General features: G+C 43.1%; 1 protein-coding gene across 1 annotated transcript in view; it reads right to left on the bottom strand.

Moving 5' to 3' along the window:
* Nucleotides 1-16288, bottom strand: part of grhl1 (grainyhead-like transcription factor 1) — a 91468-nt gene that overhangs the window by 64711 nt on the left and 10469 nt on the right. Inside the window, exons 2-3 of the mRNA XM_068017551.1 lie at nt 9484-9670; nt 7800-7867 (exon numbers count right to left, since the gene is read on the bottom strand). Of these exons, the coding sequence (XP_067873652.1) occupies nt 7800-7867; nt 9484-9670 (255 nt within the window). The remainder of the gene's footprint in view (nt 1-7799; nt 7868-9483; nt 9671-16288) is intronic.

Raw genomic sequence — 16288 nt, 5'->3', positions numbered from 1 at the left:
ACATCATACAGGGAAGTTATTTATTTCCACTAAAAATATGGATGATGTGTAATGTGATGCCTCTACAGTCCCAGAGAATTGTCTCAACACCACAATAAATATTAAATGCAGGGAGATTATTTTCCCTGATGCAGTATACAAAAGTGACGAGCAGGAAAAGCCCAGCAGCTCCATCGAACACACCCTACCCCACGATGGCTGGTCTAGCAGAATCACTTTTTTCCTCCGACAGCCCCCAACAACACTTCCACCATCTCCAGCCTCCCCAACCACTTCACATCCACCCTAGCAGCCATGTAACCTCCCGGGAGAGGCAAAAAGGCAGAAAAGACGTCCTGGAAAATTTCTCTCTGATCCCCTCAGGCCATCAAAACCAGTCCAGAAACTCACATGGGCCAAGTGTTACCTATAAAGACTTCTGGGGCACAGATCACACCATGTAGGTCAGGAACTGTTCCAGCTTCACCTCAAAAGGTATGCAGAGAGTCAGCATAATACTGTACAGTCAGTCAGGGGTTATTCCCTTATTACTGATAACCATTTTAGAAATTCTCTTTGCGCTGGATTATTCAGTTGCCACCCTGCAGTAAATTATTTGACTAGCCTGTATTTCCAGCTTTCCTTGTTTTTTACCACCATATTTTTTTTTTGTAAATGTCATATCTCCACACTTCACCTCCCAGCCCTCCACTACTTTGCACATCCCAGCCTTTAAACACTAAGATGTCTTTGAATGAGCTTTCTGAGGCATTGTTTTAAAAAAGCCAGCGTAAAGCTGGAGACTTTCATCAATATAATTGTAAATGTTTGTCATGAGTGATCCAATAACTTTTGATAAGTGCAAAAAAAAGTACATCTTTGCCCTTCCATTACAAAGTGACTTTTTAAAAAAAATATTTTCATTCATGGGATGTGGGCGAAGCTGGCCAGGACAGCATTTATTGCCCACCCCTAATTGCCCTTGAGGTGGTGGTGGTGAGCTGCCTTCTTGAACCGCTGCAGTCCATTTGGGGTAGGTATACCCACAGTGCTGTTAGGAAGGGAGTTCCAGGATTTTGACCCAGCGACAGTGAAGGAACAGCGATATAGTTCCAAGTCAGGATGGTGCGTGACTTGGAGTGGAACTTGCAGGTGGTGGTGTTCCCATGCATTTGCTGCCCTTGTCCTTCTAATTGGTAGAGGTCACGGGTTTGGAAGGTGCTGTCAAAGGAGCCTTGGTGCATTTCTGCAGTGCATCTTGTAGATGGTACACACTGCTGCCACTGTGTGTCGGTGGTGGAGGGAGTGAATGTTTGTAGGTGGGGTGCCAATCAAGCGGGCTGCTTTGTCCTGGATGGTGTCGAGCTTCTTGAGTGTTGTTGGAGCTGCACCCATCCAGGCAAGTGGAGAGTATTCCATCACACTCCTGACTTATGCCTTGTAGATGGTGGACAGGCTTTGGGGAGTCAGGTGGTGAGTTACTCGCCTCAGGATCCCTAGCCTCTGACCTGCTCTTGTAGCCACGGTATTTATATGGCTACTCCAATTCAGTTTCTGGTCAAATGGTAGCCCCTAGGATGTTGATAGTGGGGGATTCAGCGATGGTAATGTTGTTGAATGTCAAGGGGAGATGGTTAGATTCTCTCTTGTTGGAGATGGTCATTGCCTGGCACTTAAGTGACAAGTAACATTCGTGCCACATATCAGCCCAAGCCTTGATATTGTCCAGGTCTTGTTGCATTTCTACACAGACTGCTTCAGTATCTGAGGAGTCACGAATGGTGCTGAACATTGTGCAATCATCCGCGAACATCCCCACTTCTGACCTTATGATTGAAGGAAGGTCATTGATGATGCAGCGTGAAGATGGTTGGGCCTAGGACACTACCCTGAGGAACTCCTGCAGTGATGTCCTGGAGCTCAGATGATTGACCTCCGACAACCACAACCACCTTCCTTTGCACTAGCTATGACTCCAGCCAGCGGAGGGTTTTCCCCATGATTCCCATTGACCTCAGTTTTGCTAGGGCTCCTTGATGCCATACTCAGTCAAATGCTGCCTTGATGTCAAGGGCAGTCACTCTCACCTCACCTCGAGTTCAGCCCTTTTGTCCATATTAGAACCAAGGCTGTAATGAGGTCAGGAGCTGGATGGCCCTGGCGGAACCCAAACTGAGCGTCACTGAGCAGGTTATTGCTAAGCAAGTGCTGCTTGACGGCACTGTTGATGACACCTTCCATCACTTTACTGATGATAGAGAGTAGGCTGATGGGGTGGTAATTGGCCGGGTTGGATTTGTCTTGTTTTGTGTGTACAGGACATACCTGGGCAATTTTCCACATTGCCAGGTAGATGCCAGTGTTGTCACTGTACTGGAACAGCTTGGCTAGGGGCGCGGCAAGTTCTGGAGCACAGGTCTTCAGTACTATTGCCGGAATATTGTCAGGGCCCATAGCTTTTGCAGTGTCCAGTGCCTTCAGTCGTTCCTTGATATCACGCTGAGTGAATCGAGATTCACTCGAGGCTCATACGGAGGTTCAATCCACAGATGGCAGCAATTGCGGATGAACCTAGAAAGTGCATCTCAATAGACTGTTCAACTATGGAGGTCATCACAGTCAATCTTGTTTTTCCCCGATGTCCTTGCACATGCACTTTCTAGCTAGGTTCTGGAGTCTATTCAGGAGCAGGAAGCCTAGCTGATTTCCATGCCCTACTCCTCACTAGCCCTAGGGCTCTGAAGCAAATTTTATTGCCTCTACCCATCAACTAAAGTATGACAGAACAAGGATCAAACCTCAGACCCCTTTTGTATTGCTCCATTCCCACAATTCTTATATCTGTATAATTAATCCATCTCAACACCTAATGTGTATATTTCACAGTACAGCAGGGCATATAGATTTCTAGTGTGGTTGACATATGCATCATTATATGGCACAAAATCTAATCTTTTACAGTGAAATGCGTATAAATTTTTGATTAAACAATTGCAATTTTTATTTCCTGACTCCTAAAAACTGCAATACTTGCAACAAAAACAGAGCTACAGAAAACAATGTTTAGAAAGTGTCCTCTCAATTCCTTATTTACATCATTTATCCATAATAATCAAGCAACATTAAAAGGTGTCCTGACAATTCAGCTAGCCTAAGGTGATCACAGCATTGTTCCAAAGAAAAGAAAAGAAAACTTGCATTTATATAGCGTTTTTCACAACCACCGGAGTTCTCAAAGTGCTTTACAAACAATGAAATACTTTTTTCTTTAAAGTATAGTGACTGTTGTAATGTAGGAAACACAGCAGCTAATTTGCACACAGAAAGCTGCCTAAAACAGCAATGTGACGATGACCATCGAATCTGTTTTTGATATTGATTGAGGGATAAATATTGGCCAAGACACTGGGGGAATAACTCCCCTGTTCTTCTGCCACATAGTGCCATGGGATCTCTTATATCCACCTGAGCTGGCAGATAGAGCCTGGGTTTAATGCCTCATTCAAAAAACAGTGCCTCCAACAGTGCAGCACTCCCCCAATACTGCACAGGAGTGTCAGCCTTGATTTTTGTTGGACTTGAACCTGGAACCTTGTGGTTCAGAGGAAAGAGTGTTACCAACTGAGCCATGGCTGATAGAGCAAAAAACCAAACAAGAAACACTCTGAATAACTAATTGGACAAAAGGATTAATGTAATGAAAGATTTATCACTTGGGCGTAATTTTCTTTAAGTACCATAAGCATACTTAAAGCACCTCACAATGTAACTTAGCATTTCTTTGTAGATCAAATGCTGTTATTGTTACAGATTGACTGCATCAAGTGAAACTTGAGCTTTAACAGATAAAGTGTGTTTCAGTAACAGAGGCAGAAGTGCAGTTGCCTCCTGACAGATAGCAGATGGTTCAAGTCTCAGGGCTGACAGGTACTCAAATCTGCCTAGGTCATATGGGTGAGGTTTGTTAGTTCTCAACTAGGCTCCTTGATGGAACACCATCAAGCCACATATAAGTTCGAAGAAGGAAAATAAAAACACCTGATACTACCAGCTTACCCTGTTTGAATTGTGCCTCCTTCTTGACGATCATAAAGCAGCATTGATGCTGGCTGTGCAGAAGGTGGCATGCCAGATCGCACTCCCCTTCTAGCGCGAGGTGGGTGCATGGGGGTTAGCAATCTTCAATGAATGAAACAAAGTGGGGAGAATTAAAAACCTTTTACAATAAAAAAAAGTAACAGGATAAACCATGTTCGTCAGACCTCAGTCAGTCAGCTATGGTAATTGTTCATAATCTGAATTCATCATTTTGTAGCAAATGTTCCTTGGATTGCTGGTCAGGTCTTTCAAATTTGTTCAAAGAATTTAGTGTGGTAGCCAATTGGCAATAATTTCCAATTGTTAAAGAATAAAGCATCCATGATTCAGCCCATCACGTCTGTTAATTCCACAGACTGCATGTAATTTATCTTTGTGTGTCTTCCTCCCAGCCCACTCAAAATTTTCAGGGAAGTAACAGTTAAAACCTTTGAGAAGATAAAACTCTTGTGAAACTTATACATGATCTCGGAATTAGCACAAGCATACTGGCCGTTCAACCTTGAGCAGTCTCTGAACAGATGACAATATTTCCATCATCCCAGGAACCATTGTGTTATCTGGAAACTGCTCTCAGCCAAGTACAGAAGGAACAAAACATTTACATCTCTCCTTTTAATGGATAGATATTTCTGAACCTCACTCGCCAAAACTGGGACAAATCTACTAAATTTCGGTCATATCCCTGTGGCTTAGATCCAAATGACACAAATTGCGTGGGGGCGAAGGTGGATCACTAACTATTGGCGGTAGTGTAAAAAGGCTGATAACAGATCAGTTGTCCATTTATACACCTCTCCTATGTTGGAAGTCAATGCAAATAAAAATTAGAAGTGTGTGACAGGCAGCCAAATCAACATTGCCCATTTTACACCATCAGCAAAAGGCAAGTCATTGATAATATTGGAAAATGCACTGAAATATAGAATCTGCCATCCTCCATTATCTGCAGAATTAGAATATTTAACAACTGAGGCATCATATTCAGGCTGTTGTTTCTGTTGGCCATCCCATAGCATTCTTCTTGGAGACGCTGAGATTTGGAATATCTATATAAAGCTTTACCTACTGAACTGGCTTTTAATGTCCTTGATCTAAATCAACAAATCCAGTTGATTGCAGCTGGTTACAAATTTCAGGTTTCATGTCAATGACTGGGATTTTTTTTTGTCGTGCATCTGCAAAAAGCTGTAATGTCTGATGCGTGATACATGGAGCATGAATGATTTGTTCAAGACTTTTAGATACAGAGTATAGGAACAGGAGTAGGCCATTCAGCCTGCTCTGCCATTCAATTAGATCCTGGCTGATCATCTACCTCAATGCCACTTTCATCCACTATCCCTTGTTATTAGTATCCAGAAATCTATTGATTTCTGTCTTGAACATATGATTGAGCTTCCACAGCCCTCTGGGGTACAGAATTCCAAAGATTCACCACCCTCCGAGTGAAGAAATTCCTCCAAATCTGACTCTTAAATGGCCTACCCCTGATTCTAGACTAAACAGCCAGGGGAAACCTCCTGGGCTGGATTTTAACAGCCTGCCACTGGAACAGACGGCGGGTGGGAAAAAATGTGGCCCACACACATGGGGCCCACATTGCAGAGCCACCGTGATTCCAAACACGGCGGCTCAGTAGCGTGGCTGGGGCAGCCACCACCCAATGACGTGGAGGGGGCGGGCGGGCCGTCACCAGCAACAGCGTCCGGGCCCAATGCCTTGACACCAGCATCATTTTTAAAGGGCTTAGAGCCCCAAATGAAACGTTAAAGTTTTGAAGGGTCAGTTGATGTACATTGTAAAAAATGAATTTAAAAGTCTTCCCATGCCCTCTCCCACTGCCACTGCCACCGCCACCACCCCCCACCCCCAGCCAATGGCATTAAACTTCATTTCAGCCCTTCCCCAAACCACCACCACCCCACCGCGCCCCCCCAAAAACCCAGAATACCAACCGCCATTAAATGACCTTCTCCCCACCGCCACAAAGTTCAGACCCTTTGTCCTTTACCCCTCCCACCACCCCCCAATCAATCTGAAGAGTTTGACCCCGCTCTCCACCCCCCACCCACAAATGCTGAAAGAAAGCTCCCCCTCCCCCCAAGAGTTGCGTCTGGTTTCCCCGAAGGGGGATTCGAAGGCAGGGCATTGCCGACTGCCCGAATGAAGATCGGTGCGGCGATGGGACTTTCATCAAATCAGGTATGTAAATTAATTTACATATGGAAATCGCAGTTCCATCGGCAAGCGGTGGGGCAGCCACCATGAGGCCTCGCCGCTGAGATCGGTACAGGGCGTGCCGGCATCGAGATTGGTGGCAGGCCTCCCCCCTTCCTATCTTCATTGCGCCCCCCCCCGCCACCATTCTCAGTGTCGGAGAGGCTTTAAAATCCAGCCCCCCATCTACATCCTTCCTGTCACACTCTAAGAATTTTGTAAGTTTCCTTGAGGTCACCATCTTCGAAACTCTAGAGAATACTGGATCAATTTCCTCAATCGAGAAGCTACATTAGGTCCAAAAATCTGGGGCTGTTCCAGGAGTCCACAGGAATGGGTGGGACCTGGTTAAACCAGGTTTCAACCTAGCACCAAAGTCTGCAGGTTGGCTTTTTTATTCTTTCACTGGATGTGGGTGTCGCTGGCAAGGCCAGCATTTGTTGCCCATCCATAATTACCCTTGACAATTGAGTGGCTTGCTAGGCCATTTCAGAGGGCAGTTAAGAGTGAACCACATTGCTGGGGTCTGGAGTCACATGTAGGCCAGACCAGGTAAGGACGGCAGATTTCCATCCATAAAGGGCATTAGTGAACCAGATGGGTTTTTATGACAATCAATCAATGATCATTTCATGGCCATCATTACTGAGACTAGCTTTCAATTCTAGAATTTTATTAATTGAATTTAAATTCTACCAGCTGCCGTGGTGGAATCTGAACCATTGTCCCTAGGGCATTAGCCTAGGCCAGTAACATTACCACTATGCCACCATCTCCCCTTACAATCTACATCCATCAACGAAAGGGGACGGGAGTTCCTGTATCCCAGACGTATCCAAGAATGTGGTGCATGGAAAGCCCTGGTGTGATGGACTGACCCACTTGGAGATTGGGTCTATTGCTTAGGTAAGGCGGGGTGAAGCCATGAATATGCCTCTATGGAAAGGAAAGGAAAGAAGAAAATAGGATGGGAGTCTCATTTCTATCACCACTCAGTGGAACCTCCCAGACATTCCCCAAGGATATTAAGCTCAGTTCGGAGACACCCAATGGTTAAACAGGTAGCCAATACTTGCTGTCTTAGTTTAGACAAAAAGAATATCTTGAGATTCAATAGAGGCATTGAAAATTACGGAGGGTTTTGATAGTTTCTTCTTATTTACTTTGTTTCCACTGGCAGGAGGGTCAAATGATACAAATGTAAGCTAATTGGCAAAAGAAGCAAAAGGAAGATCCAGACTTTTGCTTTAAAAATTGAATGCACCAAGTTATGATGACCTGGAACGCATTGCCTGAAAAAGTGGTGGAAGCAAACTCAATAGTAAATTTCAAAGAAATAATTGGAAACTTATTTGAAACAGGAAAATGTTTTTTTTATAACTATGGGGAATAAAGGGGAGTGGGACTAATTGGATGGCTCTAAGAAGCCAACACAGACATGATAGGATGAAAAGCCCTCTATGATTCCAAACATGTATCAAATAATACTTCTGCAGCTCTACCTTTTATTGTGCTCCGTGTCAGTATTGGAATTTTTTTCTGGTAGTACAGCCCTCTTCTCCCTCGGAACCTAAAAAAAGAGAAGTATTTAGATGCTCCCACATCAATTTGTTATGAACAGCATTTTATTAGCAGGAATTAGAACACATGTTTTTCTGCGAGTGGTTGCTGTACATCCAGCAAATGCCTACTAATGCACTCTATTAGCCAGCCGCTCAAGTCGCTCAGTTTTGGCCAGATTGTACGAGGGGCTCAGTTTATCAATTGGTGTGATCTGCCACACTTAAAGCTTCAAGTTGAACATAAATTCCCTTTGCTACGTTAGTCTCTGCCAAAACTCAAACTCAATTTTCATCTCATAATTTCTGTAATGAGACAGGAAGAATTTCACACAAATGCTTTCATATTCACTCACTGGTATCTATAGCATAATTTCACAGCCTAACAGTTTATTTTCTTACACCATTTCAGGAACATGGTTATTAACAAGGTAAGCAGAAACTGAATTAGAATCTAATCCTGGCACTGCTGGTTTATTTACATTTCAAGTCAGCTTCATGCAATAAACTAATTATACAATGGCTAAAAATCAGATTTAAAAAAGGAGCTATATGCTTTATTTGACACATCCTATGTGAATGCATACAATTATCAGTGACTACAATTTCTTAATTTCAAACCAAATCTTTTTTGTCTTTTACTTTTTGAACTGATTTTCTCCCTCTCCTCCCCTGAATTTGTGATCCCCTTTTTGGCCACAAAGCCACACCCAATAACTCTCCAACTGGCCATTTTTCATGTGAGCCTGGACAATGAACATGCAACTATTTGAGGCATCACAGCAATGCCGGATCCTGTCCACACTTCCAGTAGGGTTTGTTGGCTGGTGATCCAGAGTGGGAATCCTGGCTGATTTTTTTTTTTCAGCCACCTCCTACCTCAGGGAGCGCCGAGGACAGGATTAGCTAATTCAGCCCAGGAAGAGACTGAACTAGAATCTTTTAGCTCTGTATGACTTTAGCTATTCACCAGACAAACTCACTGGTTTATCAGCTGAGCTTTCGGAATCCCGCTCCCACCTGCCGAAAAGGTGGCGATTCCCACCAGCTTCAGGCAGGAATTGTCCAACTTCTCACATGGAAATGAGGCCCAACAGTTGAAAATCTCGGAGAACTCACATGGTGCAGTCATGAGTGCTTTCTGTGCACCCAACTCCCGGGCGCCACTCTCACTTAAACGTTAAAATCAGGGTTCAAGAGTTTCAAAGCTTTAAAAAAATCTTTTTACATTAATATCAGTGCCTGAAATTATAGTAGTTCTACATTTTTGTGACAGTAAATAAACGGATAACTAGTTGGCCCAAGCTGTTTGCCTGAACTTGCCTGTTAAGGCTGAGAGTTAAAATAAAGATTAAAATATTTCACGGACCATTCCTTCAATATTTGATCAATTTAATTTGCAAAAATCAATTTACAAATGTTGGCAAAGGCAGCACATTCATTGGCAGTGGGGGGGGGGGGGGGGGGGGCAGGCTGGTCAGTTGTGCTGGACAGCGTCTGTTAAAAATAGCAATCATCAGGGCCAAATCAAACTATAGGCACTGGGGGACTTGAGCATGGCTAAAGATTCAAATATAATATCGGTATAACTCTCTGGGTAGAGTATTTCATCTGTTGGATCACATACCTTGTAATAATCATAAAGTAAACCCAAAGCTGCGGCGCTATCATCATCGCCATTGATGCTCATCATTGCCTTGGTGGCAGCTGTCAAGGGATTTTCCAGGAAGGATTTCCATGCTTCATCTTCACTGGTATACGAGCGCCTTTGGGGATAAAGTTGCTCATTCTGTAGCACCAAAACTGCTCTTTTACTGCAAAGCAGGGGGAAGAAAACCTATGAAAAACGGTTTATCCCGTTGGAGAACCAAAAATGTTTCTAAAAATTAAATTCCATACTTTGGTCATACAAGTTTGAAATCAGACAAATGCGGTCATCGGTAGTCACAATAAAAGTTAGCCAAGCTCCTTAAAAATAAAAATTGCAAGGTCCGTAATCTTAGAGTTGGTTCCAAACAGCTCTTTGTACTTGATAAACCGGTTTGGCAACAGCAGCTGATGAAATCATTTCAGATTTCACTAATTCTTTAATTCTGTCAGGTGCACATAATCACTCCGAGTCACTCAGAAGAGAGGACAGGGTTGCATACAGTTTGGACCGCCACACAACTAACATTTTACTGAGTGTTTGCCCCATCCTTATTCCCAATCTGGAATAACCTCAAGTGGTAGATATATGACTTCATCTATGCATCTAATAATAAATGTGAACAATGACACACCTCAATATCACTACCTCGTAATGACTTACTCATCCTAAATCATTCAATTCAGTACATGTATGTTAAGAGGGTGGGTCAGGGTAGTTCCTGAAGGATCTGTTGACTGAAACTACTCAAAGCTTTTCAGCCTTGACATCTAAATATTAATCCTGCAGGTTGACAGTCCTGAATGTTTGGCCAATCCCAGTTTAAATTGAGGCCAACACCTCCTTGCCATTGTCCTTAGTTGACAATGAGGAAATAAGTAACAGCACCCAACATAGGCTCTGATTCTGACCTCCAGTCTTTCACACAGGATTCACAGTTGGGACAGCAAGCAATATTCACTCCGGAAATGATCGCAATATGTTATGGGACAGTCTCATAACAGGTTTCATAGTCTTAGGCTCAACCCGAGTGCCATTATGCATCTGATGGTCCAAAGTTCATACAAAGCAAATTATGGAACATTCATGTTTCAGTCTAGTTCAGGGAACAACACTTTATCCTGGGTCCAAAACTAACCTACCCTTAACCAGATCATGTTTAAATACCCTGAAGTATTTTGCTTGAGACACATTAAAACAAAAAGGCAAGGAACAAGAAAACGTTATTCATCAAACAAGCCTGCTTCTTCCATGTTCATGTAAAGTTTTGCTTTATTATATTTCAGATTTGTGTATTTTTTCCCCATTGACAAGTGTACCAATACATGCTGATGTCAAACTTGGCTAGAGGTATCACTGTTGCCTGACTCTCAAGATTGTGTGTTCAAGCCCCATTCCAGAGACTTGTTTATTTATTCATGGGATGTGGGTGCTACTGGCAAGGCCAGCATTTATTGCCCACCCCAAATGGTCCTTCAGAAGATGGTGATGAGCTGCAGTCCACGTGGGTGTTGGTACACTCACAGTGCTGTTCAGGAGCTAGTTCTAGGATTTTGCTCCAGCGACAGTGAAGGGTGATATATTTCCAAGTCCAGATGTTGAGAGACTTGGATGGGAACTTGCAGGTGGCTGGTGTTCCCACACACCTGCTGCACTTGTCCTTCTAGGTGGTAGAGGTCTTGGGTTTGGAAGGTGTTGTCTGAGAAGTCTTGCTGAGTTGCTACAGTGCATTTTGTTGGTGACACACACTGCAGCCACGGTGCGTCGGTGGTGGAGGCAGTGAATGTTTAAGATAGAGTTCCAATCAAGCAGGCTGCTTTGTCCTGGATGGTGTCAAGCTTCTTGAGTGTTACTGGAGCTGCACAAAACCAGGCAAGTGCAGCGTATTCCATCACACTCCTGACTTGTACTTTGTCGATGGTGGACAGGCTTTGTGGAGTGAGGAGGTGAGTTACTCGCCACAGAATACCCAGCCTCTGACCTGCTGTTGTAACCAGAGTTATTTGTGTTGCTTATTCAGTTAAGTTTCTGGTCAGTAGTGACCAGGATGTTGATGGTGGAGATTCGATGATGGTAATGGTTTTGAATGTCAAGGGCAGATGGTTAGATTCTCTCTTGCTGGAGATGATCATTGTCTGACACTTGTGACACAAATGTTACTTGTCTCTTACCAGCTCAAGAGTGACTGTTTGTCTAGGTCTTCCTGCATGTGGACATGGACTGCTTCATTATCTGAGGAGTTGTCAATGGTACTGAATACTTGTGCCATCATAAGAGTTCTGACCTTATGATAGAAGGGAGGTCATTGGTGAAGCAGCAGAAGATGGTTGGGTCTAGGACATTGCTCTTGAAGACATAATTTAGGTTGATATTTCAGTGCCTCACTGTCAGAGGTGCTATTTTTAAGAACATAAATTAAACTTTGTGGAAGTTTGCTCTGCACAAATTAATTGCCACATTACCAGACCTTATAACAGTGACTACACTTCAGAAGAACTTTAGGACATCCTCCAGGACATGATAGGAAAAGAACTTGCGTTCATAATCTTTCTGGAATTTCTCAGACAAGAGACAACTTCAAAGTGTTACTATACCAGCAACAAAACCTCCAATTACAACGGGAGTCACACATCAGCTAGCTGGAACTCACTTGCTTTTGCAGACTTTGTAGTCAGGCCACACGACCCCCACTGTGACCTCACCACCCCCAGATCATTTGATCAATTTCACTTATTGGTCAGTCCACGTCTGTGGCCAGTTTTCCCTTCCTTGCGCTAGATCTACAGTGTGGACAATTTTAATACAGTTACTTTAATGCCACTACTCCTGAATTTACCAATGTTTTATCACAATAGAACATATGCAAATTTCTATTTAACTGTGACAAGAAATGCAACAACCCAAAAGCATCGTAAGGCAGGTCATCAGTCCAAATGTTTGGCACTTTTAAGTAATCACCCTCCTGTCCAATTCCATTTCCAATCAAGTAGCATTTTGAAATGCTAATAATAATAATCAATCTTTGACAGCTTATTGCAAGGATCAAATCATGGCAGCCATGGGTGATTGGTAACTTAAAAAAAAGTTATTTCTCCCTTTCACTTAAAAGCAGCAGTGTTGGGAAAAATTGAGCATTAGAAACTTTATCAGAACCTCACCTCAATGTGCAACAAAACCCTCCAGATGTGGGTGGCCTATTGCACTAAATTAAGAAATTGCTTCTGCAGGAAGGCAGATAGAAACAGGCACAACAGAGCTAAACCATGAGAGGTCAGGATAGCGTGGGAATAGAAAGAGAATACAGACCAAGAAACATATCAGAAAGTACAAAAAAAAAGAAAAAGCAAAAGACTATAATATTAATGATAAAAACCATTGAGCCCATCATGCTCATTCCTTCCACAGTTCCACAGACCCAGATGGAACTAACCCACTCAATCTCCTGACGGAAGCAAATAACCACAGATCAGCCTCCAAGATAAAACTCTGTTCAACTCCTGGCCACACCCATCAACACCCCCCACCTGCAAAATCAGAAGTGCAGAATACTAATACAACTTAATTACCTACAACTACAAGACATACCACCAATGGACCCTGCAGTGTATAAATCATATAGCCCTGGTACTTATATGGCTATTCCAGAAACTGAACTGGAGTAGCCACATAAATACCACGGCTACAAGAGCAGGTCAGAGGCCAGGAATCCTGCGGTGAATAACTCACCTCCTGACTCCCCAAAGCCTGTCCACCATCTACAAGGCACAAGCCAGGAGTGTGATGGAATACTCTCCACTTGCCTGGATAGGTGCAGCTCCAACAACACTCAAGAAGCTCGACATCACCAAGGACAAAGCAGCCCACTTGATTGGCACCCCATCCACCAACAGTCACTCCCTTCACCACCGATGCAGTGGCAGCAGTGTGTACCATCTACAAGGTGCACTGCAGCAACACACCAACGTTCCTTAGACAGCATCCTCTAAACCTGTGACCTCTACCACCTAGAAGGACAAGGGCAGCAGATGCATGGGAACACCACCATCTGCAAGCTCCCCTCCAAGCCACACACCATCCTGACTTGGAACTATATTGCTGTTCTTTCACTGCCGCTGGGTCAAAATCTTGGAACTCCCTTCCTAACAACACTGTGGGTGTACCTACCCCAAATGGACTGCAGCAGTTCAAGGCGGCAGCTCACCACCTTCTCAAGGGCAGTTAGGGATGGGCAATAAATGTTGTCCTATCCAGTGACGCCCACATCTCATGAACGAATATATTTTTTAAAATCATGTTCTATGGAACATTTGATGATCTGTGGTTGTACTCAATCTTCAATCATGCCCCATACCAGATATGTTAAACTCATCTGTAATGAGTTAATGCTGGCAGTCAATTTCACATTTCTACTTCTGTGTGGGGGGAAAAGTCTCAATTTCTGGTTTTGCTTGAAACTTGTAGTATTACTATTCAAGTTCTCCAGTTCAATTATCACAGTATAAGTGAAATAATCTCACTGTGTCCACCCTATCCATAATCATTCCAAAGTCCTGAATCTCGTTAGCTATGTCACTCTCAAATGAGAAGTATAGTTCTGAGTCTTCCTTCAGCATTTGGACTCCCAGGGTCATCTTCTGTACCAATGTTATACGGTTTCATACAAAACTATACATTTACCCACAATAAAATCCATCTGACATTCCTTATTCCATCCATTTAATATAACCCGATTCATTTGAATGGTATCAATCTCCTTTAAATTAATTGCGTATAGTCAAACATGATTGGTGCCATCAAATAGTAATACAAGAATTACTCTCCATGTTATTTGTAGTGGCGTAAAATAGGAGGTATAGAACTCTGCACCTGGCTGCCTTCTTGATCTTAGTCAGCCTGTTTAGCTTCACTATTTCATTCCAGTCACTGGTTAAAAACAGCTGACATGCCAGTATGTTTTTTAAAAATAAAATCACTGATAGTGCTACCGGCTTTATCAGTAGGAGTCCAATAAATTGAAAAGAACTTCCTCTCCTAGTAGCACTGTCTGAAATCCACACTACTGCTTGTCGCATCTGAAGATGAAGAGCAGTTGCTTCTACCTGGAGATTTTGTTTCAGGAGGTGAGCACTTTCAGTTAATAGTGTTCACCTCTCCTCAGCAATCTGCGAACTTGTACTCAGTGTGGAAGCAGAATGACGGCTGTTCACCTGAGAGTAATTGATTTAATCCAGGCTCACAAAGACTGAACCTGAGGATGCTCACGCCCTGACCCTGGCAGACAACCATGAAGCAAGGGAGCCACAGACCCTCGCTCCCAGTAGACAGTAGTGTTATGGGCATTCCTTCCCACCATGCCTCAGATACAGTGGCCTCCTCTAACCAGTTCACTTCCTGCTCCCAATGCTGCTGCTTCTGCTCACAATCCAAGTCACCGCCTCTGTATGCTCTAATTTGGCTACTGACGCTACTATCTCAAAAAGAAAATGTGCAAATCCTTATTCAACAAGGAGCAAAGTGATCTCAGCCTGGCACTAAGCTAGAAAGAAATTATAATGTTGGAATCCCGTCCATGGACATGTTAGACAGTTTGATTAGGTATTTTCTCATTCCAATCTTTTTGTGCCATATTCCAGAGATACAGGCAATGAACGAGAGTGGAGACCAGAAAACAATAAAATGCAATGAGACACAGGAATAGACTGCAGGCAGCTGAAATGAGGGGGGGAAAAAAAAAAAACTAACATTGCCAAAGTTGTCCTGCACAACGTTTCGGGCAATTAGTCACTGGATTTAAGAGCTCTCTTCTGACAATTTCTAGAAAATGCTTTTGAAATTACAAAAAGGGATTTTTTAAATTCACGTCATTCTATTTTAATAGGCCTGCCCAGGTTCCCACCTATACATTACTTTTTCACAATGACAAACTGAATCTATCCCCAGCTTACACGCAGTTTGGTTTTTATAATCAAAAATAATCATTTTAAGTGGCTTTCATTATTGATAGCTTACACTATCAGCTTTCTTCTTTTTGAATCCCAAATGCAACGGAGGTATTTTAAAAAGGCTTATTCCTTCAACACATATGGAGTAGGGCTTTGCAAAAAGACCATAAAATTGCTGAGTATAATTGTTTACAGAAATGACATTCCTTGACCACACCTCATTTTAGGCATACACCCCTAATAATTTTCGAACACAACTCTCCTCTTTCTCAGTGCAGCACAGCTCCACATTGCTGCCAATAGTGAGTAAAGAAAACAATACCAATATCGCATTTTAACCATTTGAGATATTAAGCTATTATAATTTCATTTTAAATATTCCACTTTCTACATTTGTTGGACAAGTGCACTTCATCTATTCATTGGCACTGTACTCTACTACATCCTACTCCAGATCAATAGGGGCAGCACAGTGGCGCAAGTGGTTAGCACTACAGCCTCACAGCTCCAGGGACCCGGGTTCGATTCTGGGTACTGCCTGTGTGGAGTTTGCAAGTTCTCCCGCCGAGTGCTCTGGTTTCCTCCCACAGCCAAAGACTTGCAGGTTGATGGGGCAATTTACAATGACCAATTTACCTTAGTGTAGGTAGGTGATAGGGATTACTGCAGGGTTAGTATAAATGGGTGGTTGTTGGTCGTCACAGACTCGGTGGGCTGAAGGGCCTGTTTCAGTGCTGTATCCCTAAATAAATAAATACCTGAAACACTAACAGCTATAGATGCTACCATAACAAAATACCTCATAGATGTTGCGGTATCTTTCAGAAATAATGATCTTGAAA

Source organism: Heterodontus francisci, chromosome 3 (assembly GCF_036365525.1).
Source record: "Heterodontus francisci isolate sHetFra1 chromosome 3, sHetFra1.hap1, whole genome shotgun sequence".
Classification (NCBI taxonomy): Eukaryota; Metazoa; Chordata; class Chondrichthyes; order Heterodontiformes; family Heterodontidae; genus Heterodontus; species Heterodontus francisci.
Note: the sequence above shows the minus strand (reverse complement) of the source record. Positions and strands in the feature narration are given on the sequence as shown.